Source organism: Camelus dromedarius, chromosome 2, assembly GCF_036321535.1.
Source record: "Camelus dromedarius isolate mCamDro1 chromosome 2, mCamDro1.pat, whole genome shotgun sequence".
Taxonomy (NCBI): domain Eukaryota; kingdom Metazoa; phylum Chordata; class Mammalia; order Artiodactyla; family Camelidae; genus Camelus; species Camelus dromedarius.
Window position 1 is genome coordinate 96,702,658 of NC_087437.1, and position 17,879 is coordinate 96,720,536.

The 17,879-nt window shown below is 37.8% G+C and overlaps 1 protein-coding gene across 2 annotated transcripts in view; it reads right to left on the reverse strand.

Moving 5' to 3' along the window:
• ROBO2 (roundabout guidance receptor 2) overlaps positions 1 to 17,879 on the reverse strand; it is a 1,150,857-nt gene that overhangs the window by 543,614 nt on the left and 589,364 nt on the right. The window contains exon 1 of one of the 2 annotated variants that reach the window (XM_064496453.1): positions 4,250 to 4,972. The exons of the other annotated variant lie outside the window; for it this stretch is intronic. Coding sequence (XP_064352523.1) covers positions 4,250 to 4,310 — 61 coding nt within the window. The 5' untranslated portion in view covers positions 4,311 to 4,972. Of the gene's footprint in view, positions 1 to 4,249; positions 4,973 to 17,879 lie in introns of those variants that run through there. 2 annotated transcript variants of the gene reach the window in all.

The following is a 17,879-nucleotide window of genomic DNA, read 5'->3' on the forward strand; positions in this document are numbered from 1 at the left end:
GACCAAATGAAAGATAATATGGAATATTAAGGAGGAAACAGCAAGGATTGAGGTCTAGCTTACTTCAACATTGTTTTGAGTTAGAGACAAGTTTTTTTGGGTGAGTATACTACACCTTAGATATTATGTTAGGTTTCTATTATGGTGTAACATGCTGTGGAAACATTGCAAGAGCGTATGGGAATTTCCCTTTAAAAGATTTTACATAATCATTCATTCATGCTTTATTCAATAATTTTAAAAAAGAAGAAAATCATTATCAATATCAATGGATTGATTTAGGTTGATAGATGTATAGCTGGATACACTGTAAGAGACATAACCTCTTTAAAACAAGTCCATAAATAGCACTCTCTCAGTTTCCATTGTCTGCTTGAACTCAGATCTGTGCAATTCTGTCTGCCTAGAAAAAGAACTATACAAAATAAGTTTGCATAAAGATAAATAGTATTGTAAAAGAAAAAACATGAGTCAAGCCCTCATTGGATAAACCAAAGTTAAAATATTATTAACACATTCCCCTTTAAATGCAATTTAACAAATTTCTAAGTTGTTACTCAAGAAACACCCTCATCCATTTTCTTTGCTCTTCAGATATTTCTTTAATTCCTTCCACCAGGCCCCAAAAAGAAAGAGGAGTAGAAGGAAAGAGAAGAAATGAAGGAGGAACAGGAGAAGAAGGAGAAGAGGAGGACTAGGAGGAGAAACAAGTAAAAGGAAAATCTGTTTTTTAACACTCTTCAAAAACCAAATTGCACATGGGAAGTAAGTATCTCCTATAGATTGCAGGAACTACTGAAGCAGATATCACTAGACACACACATCCTACATCCATGAGCTCCCTTCAGTACTATATATGTACCCAAATGTAGGCAATGGGCTGACATGTCCATATTTTTATTATCAAAGATGCTATTTTAAACAGTCTGCTCAAGGATGTGATGATCAGAATTGTTCTTTTTTGTATAATCATGGCTTTTTTATTTAAGATACCCTTTTTTCCTATGTTTTAAGAAATCTTTTTGACTTATGGTTCACATGTTGCCTAGAATCAAAGGTTATTCAAACAAAACCAGCTCAAACGTGATATTACTGCATAGTTGGAAGAAGAAATTTCAGGTTACTTATATGCAATTTAAGTTCTGAAATGGACTACATATGGCTATGATAATGAGCCCATTATTGAAAGGAGCACTTTGGCCAAGTGTATAAACCTATATGATATTATACATCTGCACTATGCACACACATCATCTTTATCTCCCCAAATACCATGTGCCATTTTCATTTTAGAATATTTAAGGATTAAAGATTTAAAAAAAAACTTTCATCTTAAAAATATCCTTTCACCAATACTGTAAAATTATTGAATTGACAAAGTATGGAATATAGATGTAATTAAACAGTCTTGTAATGGTTCATATTAGTTCCCTGTAAATGATTACAAAGCCGTATTTTTATCTAAAAATAAAGAAAATCTGGAGAACAAAGGCTATACTCGATACATATTCTCTTATATAATAGTAAATAAAAACCTGCATCTCATTAATTAATATGTATTGAGTGAGATAGTCTTTATTTATATCCCAAATGGAAAAGTTTGCCTGTAGTTCTCAACTAACTTAATATTTATTCTCCATGGATTCTTACAAACACAAGATATGGAAAAATCATAAATGACATTAGCACATATCTTTTATGAGGATGCAAAACTAACATTTTTCATATACCATAAAAATGCACATATAAATAACCCACCAGGCAAATTTCAATGCAAATCTATGTATCATTTGTCACTGAATAAAATTAATTTCTGTGTCTAGCACGAGGAGAGTCAGTATATCTTTGAAATGGTACAAGGTTCTCTAAATTTGAAATTCATGGGGAGAATACGCACATACTTCTAAGAAGGATAACAAATAGAAATCATTGAATCCTGGAAAAAGTAAGAAAGCCTCAAGACCCTACAAACCTACCCCCTCATTATACATGTGAACACCCAGTCCCAGTGTGCTGAAATAGCCTAGAGGGCAGTGTTGTCTACATCCCAAATTTTCAACAATCCCCATGGAGTGGCTGTCATCATTCGGAAGTAAACCAAAGGCAATCCAATGTCAAATGTATGACTTACATACTAATTCAGTAAGCATCCATGGTTCCCTTTGCTTTTGACATAGTGGATGCTAAATATAAAAACTAGTTTCACACACACAAAAATTTAGTATTACCTTTTCAACTCCTCAACCCTGGGCATTTTTCACCACATGACTATGAATTTTGCTGCACAATTATGGCCCAGACACAAATTACCCCCTTATCCCATAAAGTTAAATCAGAACAAAGGTCCTAGGTGTATCTGGGGGGGGGGGGGCATGGAAGGAAAGAAGGGAGAGAGGGAAAGGAGGGAGGGAAGCTAAGATGGGAGGGAGAGAGGGAAGGAGAGAAATGATGTCTTGCTGCTGCTGTTCCAGCAAGCTGGTTAATTGCATTTGTTTCATATATCTCCAAACACCCTGGTACATTAATTACATTCTGTAACACCAAGCTCTTCTGATTCCCTCTGTCACTTCCACTGAGCAATTTAATTGTATTCCTCCTAGCTACCCACTGATTCAAAAAAGGAAAAACTTGGTGGTAATTCTGTAGTCTAATATATAGTTTATACATGTATTTCTGGTATTGATATGTAAATTCACAGCTTATGAGGACCTATTATCCAAAAAGTTATATCAAAGTCTTCTTATCATGATAATCAAAACACTTGGGACAAATATGAAAACCTTTTGTTATGGTAATGTAAACGTATTGCAAAGGTAAATGTATTGAAGAAGAAAATGGTGAATGACTAGATAGGATCATAGATAGCGCCACAATATAATTCACAGTGATTAATTCCTATACATCTACTACTTACAAGAGAAAAAAGAAAGAAGGGGTGTGCCCACATGAATGCCTTGCCAGTATCGCTAGGGGGGCATAGGTACTCATGTAGTCCCGCATTGAAAACAGCCACTTGACAGTAGGTAAACTCATCTGTATTGCTTCATGTTTACAGAGAGTCTTCCCTTTTGAGTCCCATACATTGGGCTCTGTGCAGCAGTAGCAGCTGCCAAGAACAAAGTTAGCTCCTACAGGCGGGCAAAAATAGGCAGTGTCCCAAATAATGACTGTGTCCACAATGCAAATGCTGGAGGAAAGTTTATGTAGCAACAAGCTACTATAATGGCTCAAGTATTCGGACCAATACACCTCAGATTCTTTACAAGTACAGTAATTAAAAATCTAAGTACCACAAGCCACATATAACAGGCAAAAATATCATGTTCTAGTCTTCCCTTTAAGACCAGTTCTTTGCATTGATGTAAACATTAAAGTCTCTAGAAGGTTTGTACCAAATGTTCTTTTGACAGTCTTCTTTGGAACAAACAAAAAAACACGTTAACGATTACTTCCACTCATCCTTCAAAAGAGCTACAAAAAAGGATTTTGCAATCCTCCCACAAAAAACTGACATCCTGTGAAAATATCCCAGGAAACGAAATCCGAACAAAAGACAGGAGAATCAGAGGCAGAATGCTGTCTGCTTGACAAACTGACTTAACCTAGAGGGAGACACCAACAGCACCTGTTTCAGATCCCCATTGTGTTTGCCACTGGGGACTGAGCTGAGTGTTCGGTGCCCGCAGCCAGCCTACAGCTTCTGCTTCCCCCTTCCTGGAGCCTCGCCCAGTCTTACTTTTGACAGTTTTCTCCCTATGATCTAAATTCTTCATTCTGATTTCACTCTAGGAGAGCACTCATCAGCACGCAGGTGATACACATTGATCTCTGAGATACCCAGTCTCAAATTCCCAACCCATTGTACCTTCACTGAGGTGTCTATTACTTCTCTTGAATTCCTAAGCCAAGGAAAGTTCAGACACAAGAACAAACCCAAACGGAGAGCAAGCCCAAGAGTTCTAGACTCGTTCAAGAGGTTTACTTTCAAATTTATTTTTCTAACAAAACTGAGAGCCCATTATTTGTTATCCAGCTCAACTAATTATGTAAATTAAACAATAGGTGACTCCTAACACGTTCCACTTACAGTAGTTTAGAAACAAAAGACTTAAAACCTCTGCCCCCCAAAAGCCCCATGCCTGGCAAAAAGGGACCAACAGACATAATTATCATTTTATTTATAGCCCACATCCAAAGCAGAAAGAAATGTTTTTTGGAGGGAAAACAGGATAAAAGCATTTTAACTTACCATCAACCCGAATATATAAAAATCCACAGAGCAGTAGTTGTGTAAACATCAGCCGACTCATTTTGACATATTAAAAAGGATCCAGATTGTTCAAGAAACCAATCCCAGAGAGTAAAAGTACAAAAATAAGTATCAAAAAAAAGAGGTAGGTCCAAAGTTTAGACTTTCCTAGCTGCTAATTAAAGTCAAGAAGAGCAAATGGCAAGATCAGAAGAGGTTAGTGGAGAGGTCTTGAATGGGGCACATTTAGATCCATCCGAATTAACAGAGGGCACTCCAAAGGCTGCTGTATTTCCACACTCTGGCTTCCTAAATTCCCACGAATTCAGCCCAGCCGGAGGGATTATTCAAGTGTGTCTAACCCTCTCTCCTCAGGCTCCATGGCAATCCAAAGCCAAGTTCTTTCTTCAGAAGTCAAGAAGGGAAGAAAAAGACCTAATTCCTAGAAAGTGTTCCACAAACTTGCCAGCGCGCTGCCGAAAAAACATTGGCCTGCCTACTGGTTTTCTTTCCCTTGGTCTCCGTCTCGGTAGCTGCTCCACGTCCAGAGTTTTTTCACTTAACTTCCATAATAAGGATGTGTCAAAGGAACACTTTGCAGGCGGGCCGACTTGGCGGGCCTCTCCTTTGCAACCTCGTTGCCTCCCTCCACCTCTCTCGTTTCCAAAAGAGAGGCAAAAGGGAAATCGGGACGAATCGGGTGGAGAATCCCAACTCCTACGTGGTGGGGCTGCAGGGAGGGAGGGAAGGAGGGAAGGAGGGAGGGGCAGGGCTGAGGCTGCGGCCACCCCCCGCGGTGCCGCCTCCCAGAGACTGTGAACCCGGGCAGCTGCGGGCGAGAGCGGAGCCGGGCGGTGAGCCCAGGAGCCCGGCAGCGGGAGAGAAAGGGAGCGCGCGGTCCGGCCGCCCGCCCGGGTCTAGCCGCCAGTCCCCCTGGTCCGGCCGCCGCCGCTCCCGCTGCTCCCGCGGCCCCGCAGCAGAGCGTCCGTCTCCTCCTGCAGCAGCCGCGGGTGGAAGGACTTAGAGGAGGGAAGGCGAGGAGGCGGGAGGGGAGGGGAGAAATGAAAGCAGCTTGGAGTCTGCCGTTGGGGGGGGGGGGATGAAGGGGTGCACAGATCCTCCACCTCCACACTCTACCACCCGCCCGCGCAGGGGGCGCTAGCCTGCTGGGCGGTGGGGGTGGAGGGGAGCTGGAAAGGGGAGAGTCCTAGCGGGACGGAAATTAACAAATTCGGAGCCGAGGCCGCCGGTCAACTCCTTCCCCTTCTCTACGCCTCCCGGTTCCCCCTCCTTCCCGCCTCTGGAGGGGATAGGTGGGCTCTAGCCTCCTGCTCCTCGCCGCGTCCCATTTAATGGGCAGGTAATTTTCTCAGTGAGTGATTTCATGGAAGCCCTTCCTAATTATTCATCCCTCCGTCTGCCGGAGATGCACGCGCTTTCTGGAAAAAGATCATCCTCCAGGACCCAGGGCGCAGCCTCATTACCCGTTAAAATCACACAAACATTCACTCTTCATCTTTTAGCAGAATGAGAAGCTGAGCGGGAGGGAAAAAAGGAAAGGAAACAATATAACCACCTTTTGGAGCGGAAAGGTTGTGTAGGGGTGCTCGTTTAAAAGGCTCAAGAAATAAGAATGGGGGCGGGGGTGTGTGTGTGCAGAAATCTCTAGCCTCTTCTGGCTTGTTTTAGCCAAGATCTATGGCCCCCTGAGGAATCCCGGAGAGGGGAGGAGGAGGGGAAGGGGTGGCATCCCCTCGTTCTGTTACTCAGTTGCCTTATGACCCCTCAAAGACAAGTTTGACGTGGGATTGTGGGATGCCAGGGAGTTCAGCTGACAACGCTTAGGATGGAGAGAGGGGATCAGGGAGCTTGGGCGGTACCCGAAGTCCTTACCCTCCAGAGACTAGTACTTCTGAAAGGAAATGCGGAAAATACAGGGATTGGGGAAAGCTGAAAACCCAACTGAGCTAACAGAAGCTCAAAAACAGCCGAATCCCAGCCCAAAGATGACAAAAATCCTGAATATTAAGGCAGAACCCACCAACTGAATGCCATTCAGGACTGGGGATGATTAACGAAGGCCAAGTTAGATCACAGGGATGCTAGTGTCTGGGGTGCCGCCGGTGTGACCGGTGTGGCCGGGCCCACGTGTGATCACAGGCTCACTGGTAGCTGTTTGATGCTTGTTCGGATGATTACAAGGCGGGTTATGAGGACTCACGCAGGTTCCGAGCCGAGCTAAAAGCTCGATGGTGAGCCTTTAGTTCCCCCTACTGGAAAATATTAGAAAAGATTCTTTTCGTTTGTGGCCTTGTGAAGCAGTTTGAAGAAGAGCCTTTGTTTGGTGGTACATTTCGGTGTTAAACCACTTAACTTAGCTCTTCCTTGCCTATTATGGACGTGATACTGCGTGGTTCAAAAAAATGGTCAGTGGCACTCAAGTAATTAGGAGAGTTTTTAATGGCACCTCTTCATGCTTGAAAATTGTGGTAATGAAATAGTCTTGAAAAAAAATAAAACATGCCACTCTTCTTGTGAAGCATTAAAAGTAATTTCAGCACATTTGTGATCTACATTATTTAGTTGTTTAAAAAAAAAAAATGTTTCAGTGTGCTGAAGTTAAATCACTTGAATTCCCAGAGTAATGATTCTGAATGTATTATTCTTTTACCACTCTGTGGGGAAAAAAAATGACTAAATTTCACATGATTTTTTCCCCTGAAGGGCCAAGTCTAACTTAGGTTATGGTGGTCATGGTAAACCCCAAATTTCATTGAATTAACATCTCTCTTGGCTATCTTTAATACTGCTAAATACTTGGTAAATCTTTAAAACTTCCATTTTAAACATTCTGACTAGGTTTAGAGTAGGGATTACAAAGTCTACTTCATTTTTCTAAATAATGTACCACCATCACCACCTCCCACTCCAAGTCTCTATCTCAGTCAGATTTCCTTACATGGGTACAATAAGAAATATTCTGAAAGGAAAAGTTTCCCTAATAATAATGCAGAAATTAACAAATCATAAAGACTTAAAGAGCTTTAATTTTAAGATAGATCTCAGAAAGGAAGATATTGGAACATTTCATCTGGAAGAACTTTCTCATGGCAATTCATTTATTGATAGGCAAAAGATAGATTCGACCTCATATTTGTTAGATTCACCATCTACAGATGCCTTTTCTTAGGTGAGCTATACAATCAGAGGCAGAAAGCGTGGGTGTAGGGTGTGTGTGGGAAACAGGGAGTTAGGTTAGAGGAGAATGACCTAGCAATTGCTGTTGTCCTCTAGGGCAGAAAAATGTTGCTTCATATCTCACAGAAAGGCGTCCTAGTATAGAGTATGACAAATGGCCTCATACAGAGAAAAGGTTTATTTAATAGACATGTCTTTGGTTATATTTATTTGACATTTTGGGCCAAGCATCATCGTTTTGCATTCATGCTTTACCCACTAAAACTGACAAAGCAGGCGAGTGATTTCAGTCTGGTGCCACCTTTTTGCCACATATTACCTACATTATGTGATAATATCTATGACAAAGGAATTTGGGGGTCTATGTTTTCTGTTTGTCTTGAGGGTATGTTCATAAATGATGTTTAAAAAAGAGTACTTTGTCAGTATCTCATTTGATACAAAATGTGAGCAAGGAAAATTGATGGCTTTACATATAAGAATCTCATACCAAGTGATGTCAAGATTATGACCAGAACTCTCACACTAACAGTTACTATTAGAGTCTACAGACAGAAATGTAATATGAACAACAGTGAGTCCGAGGGGAACAAAGACACCACCTTCTGGGAGGTTTGATAAAGTCTGTATTAGAGAAAAGTTTGTATTTCAATTAAATTTAACACACTTTTAGTGAGCATTGTCTATGGAAGAAATGGATTTCTCACTCCAAGTTTTTCTAAAAAGAAAATCTTTTAAAAACCTGAACATTCTAGTAGAAGTTGGAAATCAATTTTATCAGTGCTTTAGCTAAGAAAATTTCTTTTAGATTTTCATTAAGACAAAGCTAGAAATGGCTTAGAACAATGAACCCCTCCACCAAATCAGAAGGTTTAAGATACAGAAAATTAAATGGGCACACGTGCCTTCAATATCTTTCCAAATACCAGTTGTTTTTCCTTCTCCAAACAAGCAGCTGAACAGAGAAATGTACATGGAAATCTAGGCTCCTTTTATGTAAAACTTGGAATGGTATTATTATGTGCTCAAAATGTTCCTACCAGATAAATATATATTTTAATACACCTAAAGACAACTGTGTGTCAGAGACTATAATCAACCCTAATTTGGGTAAGGTGATCAAATGGCCTCTGTGACTGCACTTCTGAGTTGACATTCCTGGAGAACCACAAAATACTTATCTGAAGGCAGTCTGTACAATATAAGATATAAAATATTAAATATTTCTTGTCAGTATCATATTCCCCAAGGATGTGGTATAATTTGAAAAAAAAAATTCCTTTTTTTTCTTTTTTACTCTCTCTAACATACTATCATTATAGTTGCAAGGTGATATACATAGGCAAATCAACTGATCCATGATAAAAAAAAAAGTTAGCATCTACTACAATGTGGTGAACACTTGCTATATGTCAGGAATTGTTCAAGTTTTTAAAACTTCATTATATCATTTAAATCCTGTAAGAGCCTTATGTGGTCGATATTATTCCCATTGTAAAGGTGAGAAAACTGAAGGTTAGATATCTAACCCAAATTAATAAAAAATGCACTTTACCTTTGAATCCAGATATCTCTACAAAATCTATGCTCCTAACTGTTAGACTATGCTTCTCTGATCTGGATTGTTTTAAAAAACATCTTCCACATTATAGACATACTGAAACACCCTAATAAATTACTTTGATTGATCAAAGATCTAGTACACCAAAACATACAGAAATACATGATCGGTTCTTGTTTCCAAAACTGAACAATCGTTTTACAGCCAAAAGCCCATCATCAGTTATCAGTTCAGTTTGAATTTTTCTGTATAAGATTGTCTTACCACACTATACAGAAACACCACATTTAGATGAAATGTATGGGTTATTATCTACAAACGGACACAGGACAATTAAAATAAGTGAAGCGTTAAAAATCCAGATCAGAGAAGGATGACTCATTTGCTCTTAGGTTATTTTTTTATTAGGTTCCAACTTGTTTCAAAATGATTTGAGGGAGCCAAGATAAATTGCATATTGTTCTTCTGAAATATGTTCTGATTTCAATCAGTTCATTTTCAAGTATTCACTAATATTTCTCTGCATGTAGTAAGTCTGCCTATCTGTGTATCTATCTATGATTAGTAATTTTGGTACATTACATGGAGCTATTAAAATATTCCAATTTTATAGGGATCTGAGATTTATGTTGACTGAAATGTAGCAATATTTCACATAAAGTGTTTTCTGCCAAATATCATCACTCGTGGTCAAGAAGGGTTTTTTTAGAATTAAAACCAATTTGGAAAAAAATTTATATCTTGATTGAAAAGTTCAGTGATACTTTCAAATTTAACATAGCTTTTGAATAAATAAAATATAGAGTAAGTAATAAATAATACCAGGGCATAATTTCTTAGGGCGTATACCTTAAAATTGGGAATTTAAAAAAACTCTAGCGTTCACTGAGATTTTTATCTCCATAATGTCAGGCTTCCTCATTCTGAGGTTGTCCATTTTCCCCCTCCCTTCATTTAAGTAATCTGTGAAACCTCAACGTTGGCTGTAAATTAAAAAGTAGCTCTTTGGTGGGGAAGATAACCTCTCATCTAGATTAGGAAAGTGTTTTTAAAATAAGCAAAACTGTCAATCTTACAAAGATACAAATTATTTAGAGGTGCAACTCTACGTTTGCAGCCTCTGTTCATGACAGGCTAGGCTTCCTATCTGAGCATGGTCTCTGCTCATTATTCTATCATCTCTAAAGCTCTCGAGTTCTTATTTTAGTACACAGCCTAATTTCAATGATGTTAAATAATACATTTTTTGCTATTTTTACAGCACAACATCATGAACCCAAGGAAATCCCTTTGATTTTTTGCCAAACTATTCCAAGTCCATCTGCTCCAATCTGGGCTTTGTATAATTGAATTTTAGCAACACATAATTGTAATCCTTATAGGATATGGATTTTTTTTTAATCCAAAACAGAATTTTTGTTGTTCTTAAGAAGAAGGGATTGTCAAAGACTTAGGGAAAGATTCATCAGAACTCCGGGTACCAAATTTTTACAGCTATCCACTCACTGAATTGGCTTTTAGACTATTTAGTAATGGATTCTTCAAATTCGAAAGAAGTTTCTTATTCTCCCTTACAATCATATCATGGAATTAATCCAAGGGCCAATGTAATCCAGTTGAACTGCCTATGGTTCTGTCATATATAAAAACTAATCTGGGAGCAGATCCTGATTTTCTTCCAATATCCAAATTATCTTATTTCTGCCTAATAAAATAACTTCTGACTGCCTGTGGAGTACTTGAAGTCCTTTTACAAAGAATACTAAGTTTTTAGTTGCTAGAAGCCAGCAGGGAGTCTGGGTAATATAATTTTGCTTTAAAAAGTTAGAGATATAAATACACATTCTCTTGGTAAAGTGATAAAGTGAAATATATGGAAGAAATTGTCATGTTCCAATTTAGAAACAAACCTGCAAATGAAGAAATAATATGACATATAAACTATTTCATATCAAAATATTTCAGTCTGGATGAAAAGTCTCTGCTAAGCAGTTTCTACTGATTAATTTCTTATTTAGCAAAAAACAGTGTAGGAGTAAGTGATTTTTTGTTCTCTGAGTAATTTCAGCTTTTCCATTATATACTAATACTAATGCAAAAGAATCAAAAATCAAAGAGTTAAGATTGAAAAACGCTAGTGCAGTTTTTGACATAATGAAACAAATTGTATGGTCCTCCTAACACACTGGCTTGATTTTATTTTTAATATACTTTCTTTATTTTCAATGACTAGCTCTTTATACATAGTAGGAATATAAAACTTAAATTTGTTTACATTGTGTCTAAGACACATTGAGCATCTAAATTAATTTATAGTTTTTAACAGTGAGAGAAAAGTTTCATCAAATCTCTGTTCTTTATTGCCTCATTTTCTGGAGACTACTTATCTATGATCTTTTCCTTTGGTGATCTGGCAAATATGAGTGTTTGAGGAACTGATTGCTGTAGACAGGGTCAATGAAAATTATGCAGCATGATGAGCATTGAGAGATTTTTTTTTCCAATCTTATCTCTACAGCTGGCTTAAGTCCAGGTTACTATTTACTTATTATTTTATTTCTCCCTTCCCCACTTCCCACCAAACACACACATTAAATAGATATTATATCACAAAGCTAGAGGAACATTTACAGGAGTTGTGGGAGTCTATTTTCCAGCCTTGCTTCTGAATCATGTTTAAATTATCAAAAAAGAGATTAAAACATTTTAAGACTTCTAAGTATTTTAGAATATTCTTAAGTAAACCATTCACTTGTTATTGGGAAAAGTTTAGCTTCTCCAATCTAACTGTGAAGTAGCATTTCTACTTACTATTATCTCTGGGAGGAGAAGGAATGGTGAATGAGTGCCTAATTGAGGAAACTATAGAGCATGCTGGCTACAAGCCAGAGCTCTGGAACAAGCAGATCTGGGTTCTAATCTGGTTCTACTACTTGCACTGTAATGTTAACAATTGCCTTAGCAATAAAACAAAGATGAAAATAGTGCCTACTCAGAAGGGTATATGAATGATGCTTTGAAAGAATATCATAATTGGTTTCCAACACTTAGAGTGCTTGGAGTGTACTGATGAATCTCCATATAGTGGCAGAGACAATGCTGTATGTTAACCCTGAATCATTTTCTGTCTTTCTTCCACAAAGAGGGTGGCTAAATTTCCTAGCCTCCCTTGCAGGTAGGTTAGATCATGTGACTGAGATGTGGCCAGTGATATGCAGGCACTTCTGAGACTGGCCTCTAAGAGACCTCCCACAGCACCCCAGGCACTCTAACTATTCTATCATTCATTGGATGGTCAAACCCTGTGGAAAAAAGCAAGCCACCAGATGGAATAAATGAGTCCCAGAATGAGTGTGGAGAGCAAATGATCTCACTCTCTCCCAAATGCTTTATGCTGATTTGAGCAAATAACTTGTAATGTGTTAAATTATTAAAGTTTTAGTATTCTTTGTTTTCGCACTTAGGCTATTCTGACAAATGTAATAAGCTGCTTTGAATATTGCCTAAAGTTTAAATGGAAATGTGGTGATATATTTCTTTCCAGGACATTGAACCATGACTAATATAAAAATAACTAACTTTTAAAAACAATGACTATGTGGGAAGCGCTGCAGTAAGTCTTTTGTATTGATTGTCTTATTTAATTACCACAAAGCGTAGGACAATGGTATTATTTTTAGCCCCATCGTTCAGAGTAGTTAAGGAAAGTTCAAATTAATGAAGAAACTTTGAAAGTGTCATAATTTGAGCTGAGACTCATACCTAGTTTCAACAAAGCCTATGGTATCACCCAGGACAGACTAGATTTTTTTTCATAAGGTGCATTTTTAGATACTTTTGTCCTAATCAGTTCCCCATGGAATTTAATACCAGAGATACTGTACATGTGCTTATGCACTGTATGTATGTGTGTACTTTATGCATAAAAAGAGTAAGAATTTTTTGCCCCCCAAAGCAATTCCACATCACTGCTATTAAGAATGCATATTCTACAAATACAGACAATTTCTGAGTCTCAAGCAATGAGGGTTATTTCTTGCTATTTTGTCTGTCGGAGACTGCGTCATCCTCACTCCAGAATCTAGGTTGCTGGAGCACTCACTTTCTGAACAAACAGAAAAGCAGAATATGGCTTTAAATTCTCTGGCTGGAAACAAATTACACTATTTGTTATATTTTATTGCCAAAGCAAGACACAACACCCACCACACTCCCCCTTCATGGATGAGAGGAAGCTGGCAATATTTGTTGATCAGCCGTATTTACCATTCCCCATATCCACCTCCTGCAGAGGTCCCCCTGCTTTTGGAAGAAATTAAGTTCGTTCTGGCAACATACAGGTTGTCGCAGGCTACAGAGAAGCTCTGACTTATTATTCCGTGTTTTGGTACTGGGTTGAGTAGTTCATGTCCATCCAGAACCTCAGAACGTGTGCTTGCTTGGAAGTAGGGTCTTCGCACATTTAGTCAAGTTAAGGCGAGTTCATACTGGATTAGGTTGGACCCTAATCCAATGGCTAGGGTCCTTAAAAGAAGAGGGAAATTTGGATGCAGACATGGAAATCAAAGCGAGAAGACAGCTATGTGAAGACGGTTGCAGAGATAGGAGTTATGCTGTGTACACCAAGGAATGCCTGAAGCCACCAGACCCTGAAAGAAGCCAGAAAGGATTCTCCCCTAGAACCTTCAGAGCATGGCCTGCCAACACCTTGATTTTCTAGCCTCTAGAGCCTTGAAAGAACAAATTTCTGGTTTTTTTAGGCCACCAAATTTGTGGTACTTGTTATGGCATCCCTAAGAAATTAATACAGCCACTTCAAGTTTTAATAAATTTAAAACGAGAAAATAAATTTTCATTTATTAAAAGCCAAGTAGATGAATGATAAATTAGTAGAAACCTTGGAAAATAATGATAATATGCATTCTAAATCTATTCAAATAAAGTTTATCTCATACATATAACATATACAAGTAGACACAATGTGTATCTAAATACAAAGGAAACTGAAGAGCAAGAAAAAAATTTTTTAAAGTTTAAAGATCCATTCTACAATTTCAGAATGAAGTGGTGTCTTTAAGATCATCTATTATCTTATTATATAACTCAAAGATAGAAGGCCAAATTATAATTAATAATAAACACGTTACCTTATTCATAAATTAGTCTTTTTAAATTTATGTTAATTTAACTCAGAATTTCAGAATTTAGATACTGTCTTTTGTTAATTTTTATTGCAGCTGACAGTGATTTCTGATTAAAAGTTAATTGTATACATATTAACATTTAGAAATTTTTGTATGATTAAAATCATATCAAAATTTTAAAATAACCCTATATTATAAAATGTTAGAATGAATACTAATAACTATCAACTGTATGTGGAAATACTAAATAAAAATATTTGGTACTGTTCTTATTGATGTTTATTACAGAACGCCTCTTGCAAAGTGTAGTAAAGGTTATCACAGAACCAGATTTACATAACTGCCTATGGCAGTAAATAGGAGACTAAGTCGTTTCCTCTGCTGATTTAGTTAGTCTTAGAAAGAAGGCTTAACTCTCATCTTTACAGACTTTTTGTTTCAAAATAAAAAAAAGCATTAGCCAAACCCCAATTTCTATGTCATTAGTCCATTTCTTACATTGGTTTTCTTCTATATTCAATTTTTTAAAAATCCAAAAACTAAAATACTCTCTATACTTAGAAGCTCCCCAAATATGACTTCTTGGCAACTTTTTCACAAGTACATTAGCCCCGACAGGAGCCAGCCAATCACCATAATCATTAACAGGTAGCAACACACACATACATACACACACTGATGCTGGACCTCTTACATCAAGTGGATGGAACACTGTCTCATCAGTCTGTTAACTCTCAATCTAAAGCAGCATCCATAATAAAAATGGGAACATCATAAGCTGTATTTATCTAGGGAAACATACATGAAATGAAGACCAACATCTGTACCAAATTCATAAATAAACATGCTATTTATCAATGATATTTTGCACTGCACTCAGTCCTATGTGTTGCATCAAAACCTCAGTGTGAAAGAGAGATGCTAAAAAGAAGAAAGAAATTTTCAAATGTCTTATTGACACCAGAGTAGGAAAACAGAGATGTTAGATATTAGAAGATTTTGAAAGAAGGAAAATAATCCACAAGTATTCAGTCCCCTGCATAGTAGCATGGAGCCAGAGTTGGAGGTGAGAAGCCTCAGATGCACAGAACTAGAATAAAAGTAGACAAGAGATGTCAGGTGGTTTTGCAAAGTTTTGGAGGACTTAGATCAGAGACAAAGAAAAGACTATTCCATTATGAACAACAAAAAATTGAGGCTCTGATAAGTTCAGTAACTTTAACAAAAGAGCACACAAATAAATAAGAGTGCTGAGACCTGACTGACATCCATCTCATTTCCACTAAACTGTGTTAACAAATTTAATGTTAGTCATTGCTTTCTGGCTATAGAGACGATGTCTCCAACATTTTTAACTTGAGGAAAGCATTGGCAATGAATGAACTAAGATTTCAGGAGCAGTTCCTTGTTTATTTGCCTCAGTTACGAAAAGGAGTAAGGAAATGAAGCAGAAAAAAAGGAAAACAAAGGTGGGAGGACTGAGAAGCAGGCAGGTAAGGAAGGAGAGAGGAGTAATCACAATAAGCTTGGTTTCACTAAAACAAAAGCTAGAGAAAGCCATCTGGTTCAGTATTCTTTGGGTTTCTAATTTCTCTTTGGAGCTCTGATCAAGTATTCTTTCTGATTTCTTTCTACCCAGTTGGCTTTTGTCTTGTAAGGAAACTGAGATGTGGCCTCATTTGTTCACACTATGGAACTTTTGAACAGCTTAGTCATAATTTTTCCCTCCACTTAATTAAATAAGCCAAGTGGGCTGGAGAGTAGTACTTGACTAATACCCTCACTAGGATTCTGAGTTTGACCCTACGTGGTCCTTAAGCTGGCTCTCCATGCTTAGAGCACTGTACTGACTGCTACAGTTTCAAACAGTACCGTGCTGACAGAAGTAGAACAAAGATTGTTTTTGACAGTTCCTATCATAGGATGCTGAAAGAGTTAAAGCAACTTAGTGACTGCATGTAGCAATGTCCTACTCATAATTTGGTTTAACATGTATTGTCCAATTCACTTTTGCTGCTATATATGCTCTCTGGGGTGTCCAATCTAGAAATGGCTGTATATGCTTTTGCATGAACAGTAGTTGAGTGATTCAGTATCACCCCCTCTCATATACACAAAGCCATCCTCCTGGCGATGTCTCCTCCTGAGTGAGTGTTGGGGCCATCAGCCTAACAAGAGACCTAACTGCATTAGGGGCTTCAGAGTGATTCTTCTGACCAGTTTCCCACAGACTGAGATTTCTTTTTGTAGTATGATGTTGTCATCACTATTGTCATCAGAAGACGTGTAAGAGGATTGTTAACATTATTGTTTGTCAGACTTCTATATTAATTTTCCTTGAAATAGTATTGTCTCAACTGAGAAATAGAATTATATTTTGCCTTGTCTCCAGAAATGCTTTTAAATTAGAATTGATGTTTGAGCTGCATGACTTTTCACTGCTGATGTAATTTGCTTTTTTATCTGAATGCTTGATAAGTAGCAGTATGACTCTATTCTTCTAGTTAAAAATCCATTAACCTCTCCCTTAAAAAGCTGTTGCTTTACAACAGGAGCATTTACATCAAAGACAAAACACTGAAATATATCATCTTTTTCAAAATGCCCGCACCTATTTCTGGATAGGTGTCCTAGAAGTGACAAGGTGCACCAGTCTGACGTAAAGAAGATTCAGGAAAAAATGATTCATTTGTTCAATTCACTCAACAAATTTTTATTAAGTGCTGTTACATGCCAGCCTAGAACAGGAATGTCTGCCTCATAAATACACATTGCTTTTCTGGATTTTAGTTCCTTCATCTGTAAAATGAGAGTTGGACAAGTGACTTCTAAAGACTGGTCTCCCTAAGAACAGACATTCTATTCTATGCTCATGTAGAAAGCATGGGTTTCAGCTCTTTTACAGCAATGATCGGGCCTGAGCCCTTTGCTAAAGGTAAAGAAATCATTGCCTCAAGTTTCAGATTCTGTGAAATAAAGTTACTTTGAAAGTTCTGCTATGAAGTGGTGTTTATTTTGGTAGTCCTCCATTGGCACATCTGGTCTAATCCATCATGCTGGTATCTATGTGAAGCAGTTGTTCTTTGGGGCCAAATGTAGACTGGAAAGTTATGACCATTCCTGGTAGCTGGTTCATCTCTGTTACATTATGTAAATACAATGTACCTGCCTTATTCTAATGTCACAACCCTCTATTAAAACAAAAAAGGATACTATCACCCCAATAGAAAATAGCTTATAATGATACAGATATGGATATCAATAAGGTCAAAGTTTATCTCTGGATGTTAAGTGTTCTATAGGGATTTCAGAAAGTTTTATTATTAAAAACCTATAGGACTGAAGGAAACCACACTAGGCTCTCAAGGTTAAAACAAGAGACAGAGACTTAAAACCAAGCATGTGTGCATATATACTTTGTAAAAGTCATTTGGAGATCTTCTTATGATGAACATTTAGTTCTGATTGCTCATGTGAGGTGGTTGTGGTGATCCTGGTGAAGGCAATTTTTAATATAAATAAATGGAAACAATGAGGTGCTCGCAGTAGAACTGTGTCTGCCTATAGATAGCATTGAAGCTGTTTCCTTATCAGATGCCACTTAAATAATAAAACTGTGTAAAACCTGAGCTGAAAGCAGCAACAAGGAAAATGCCTCTCAAGGAGTGAGGCAGAGATTTATGTGGGCATCTTCAGTAAGTGCTCCAGGGATCCCCACATGGTAATC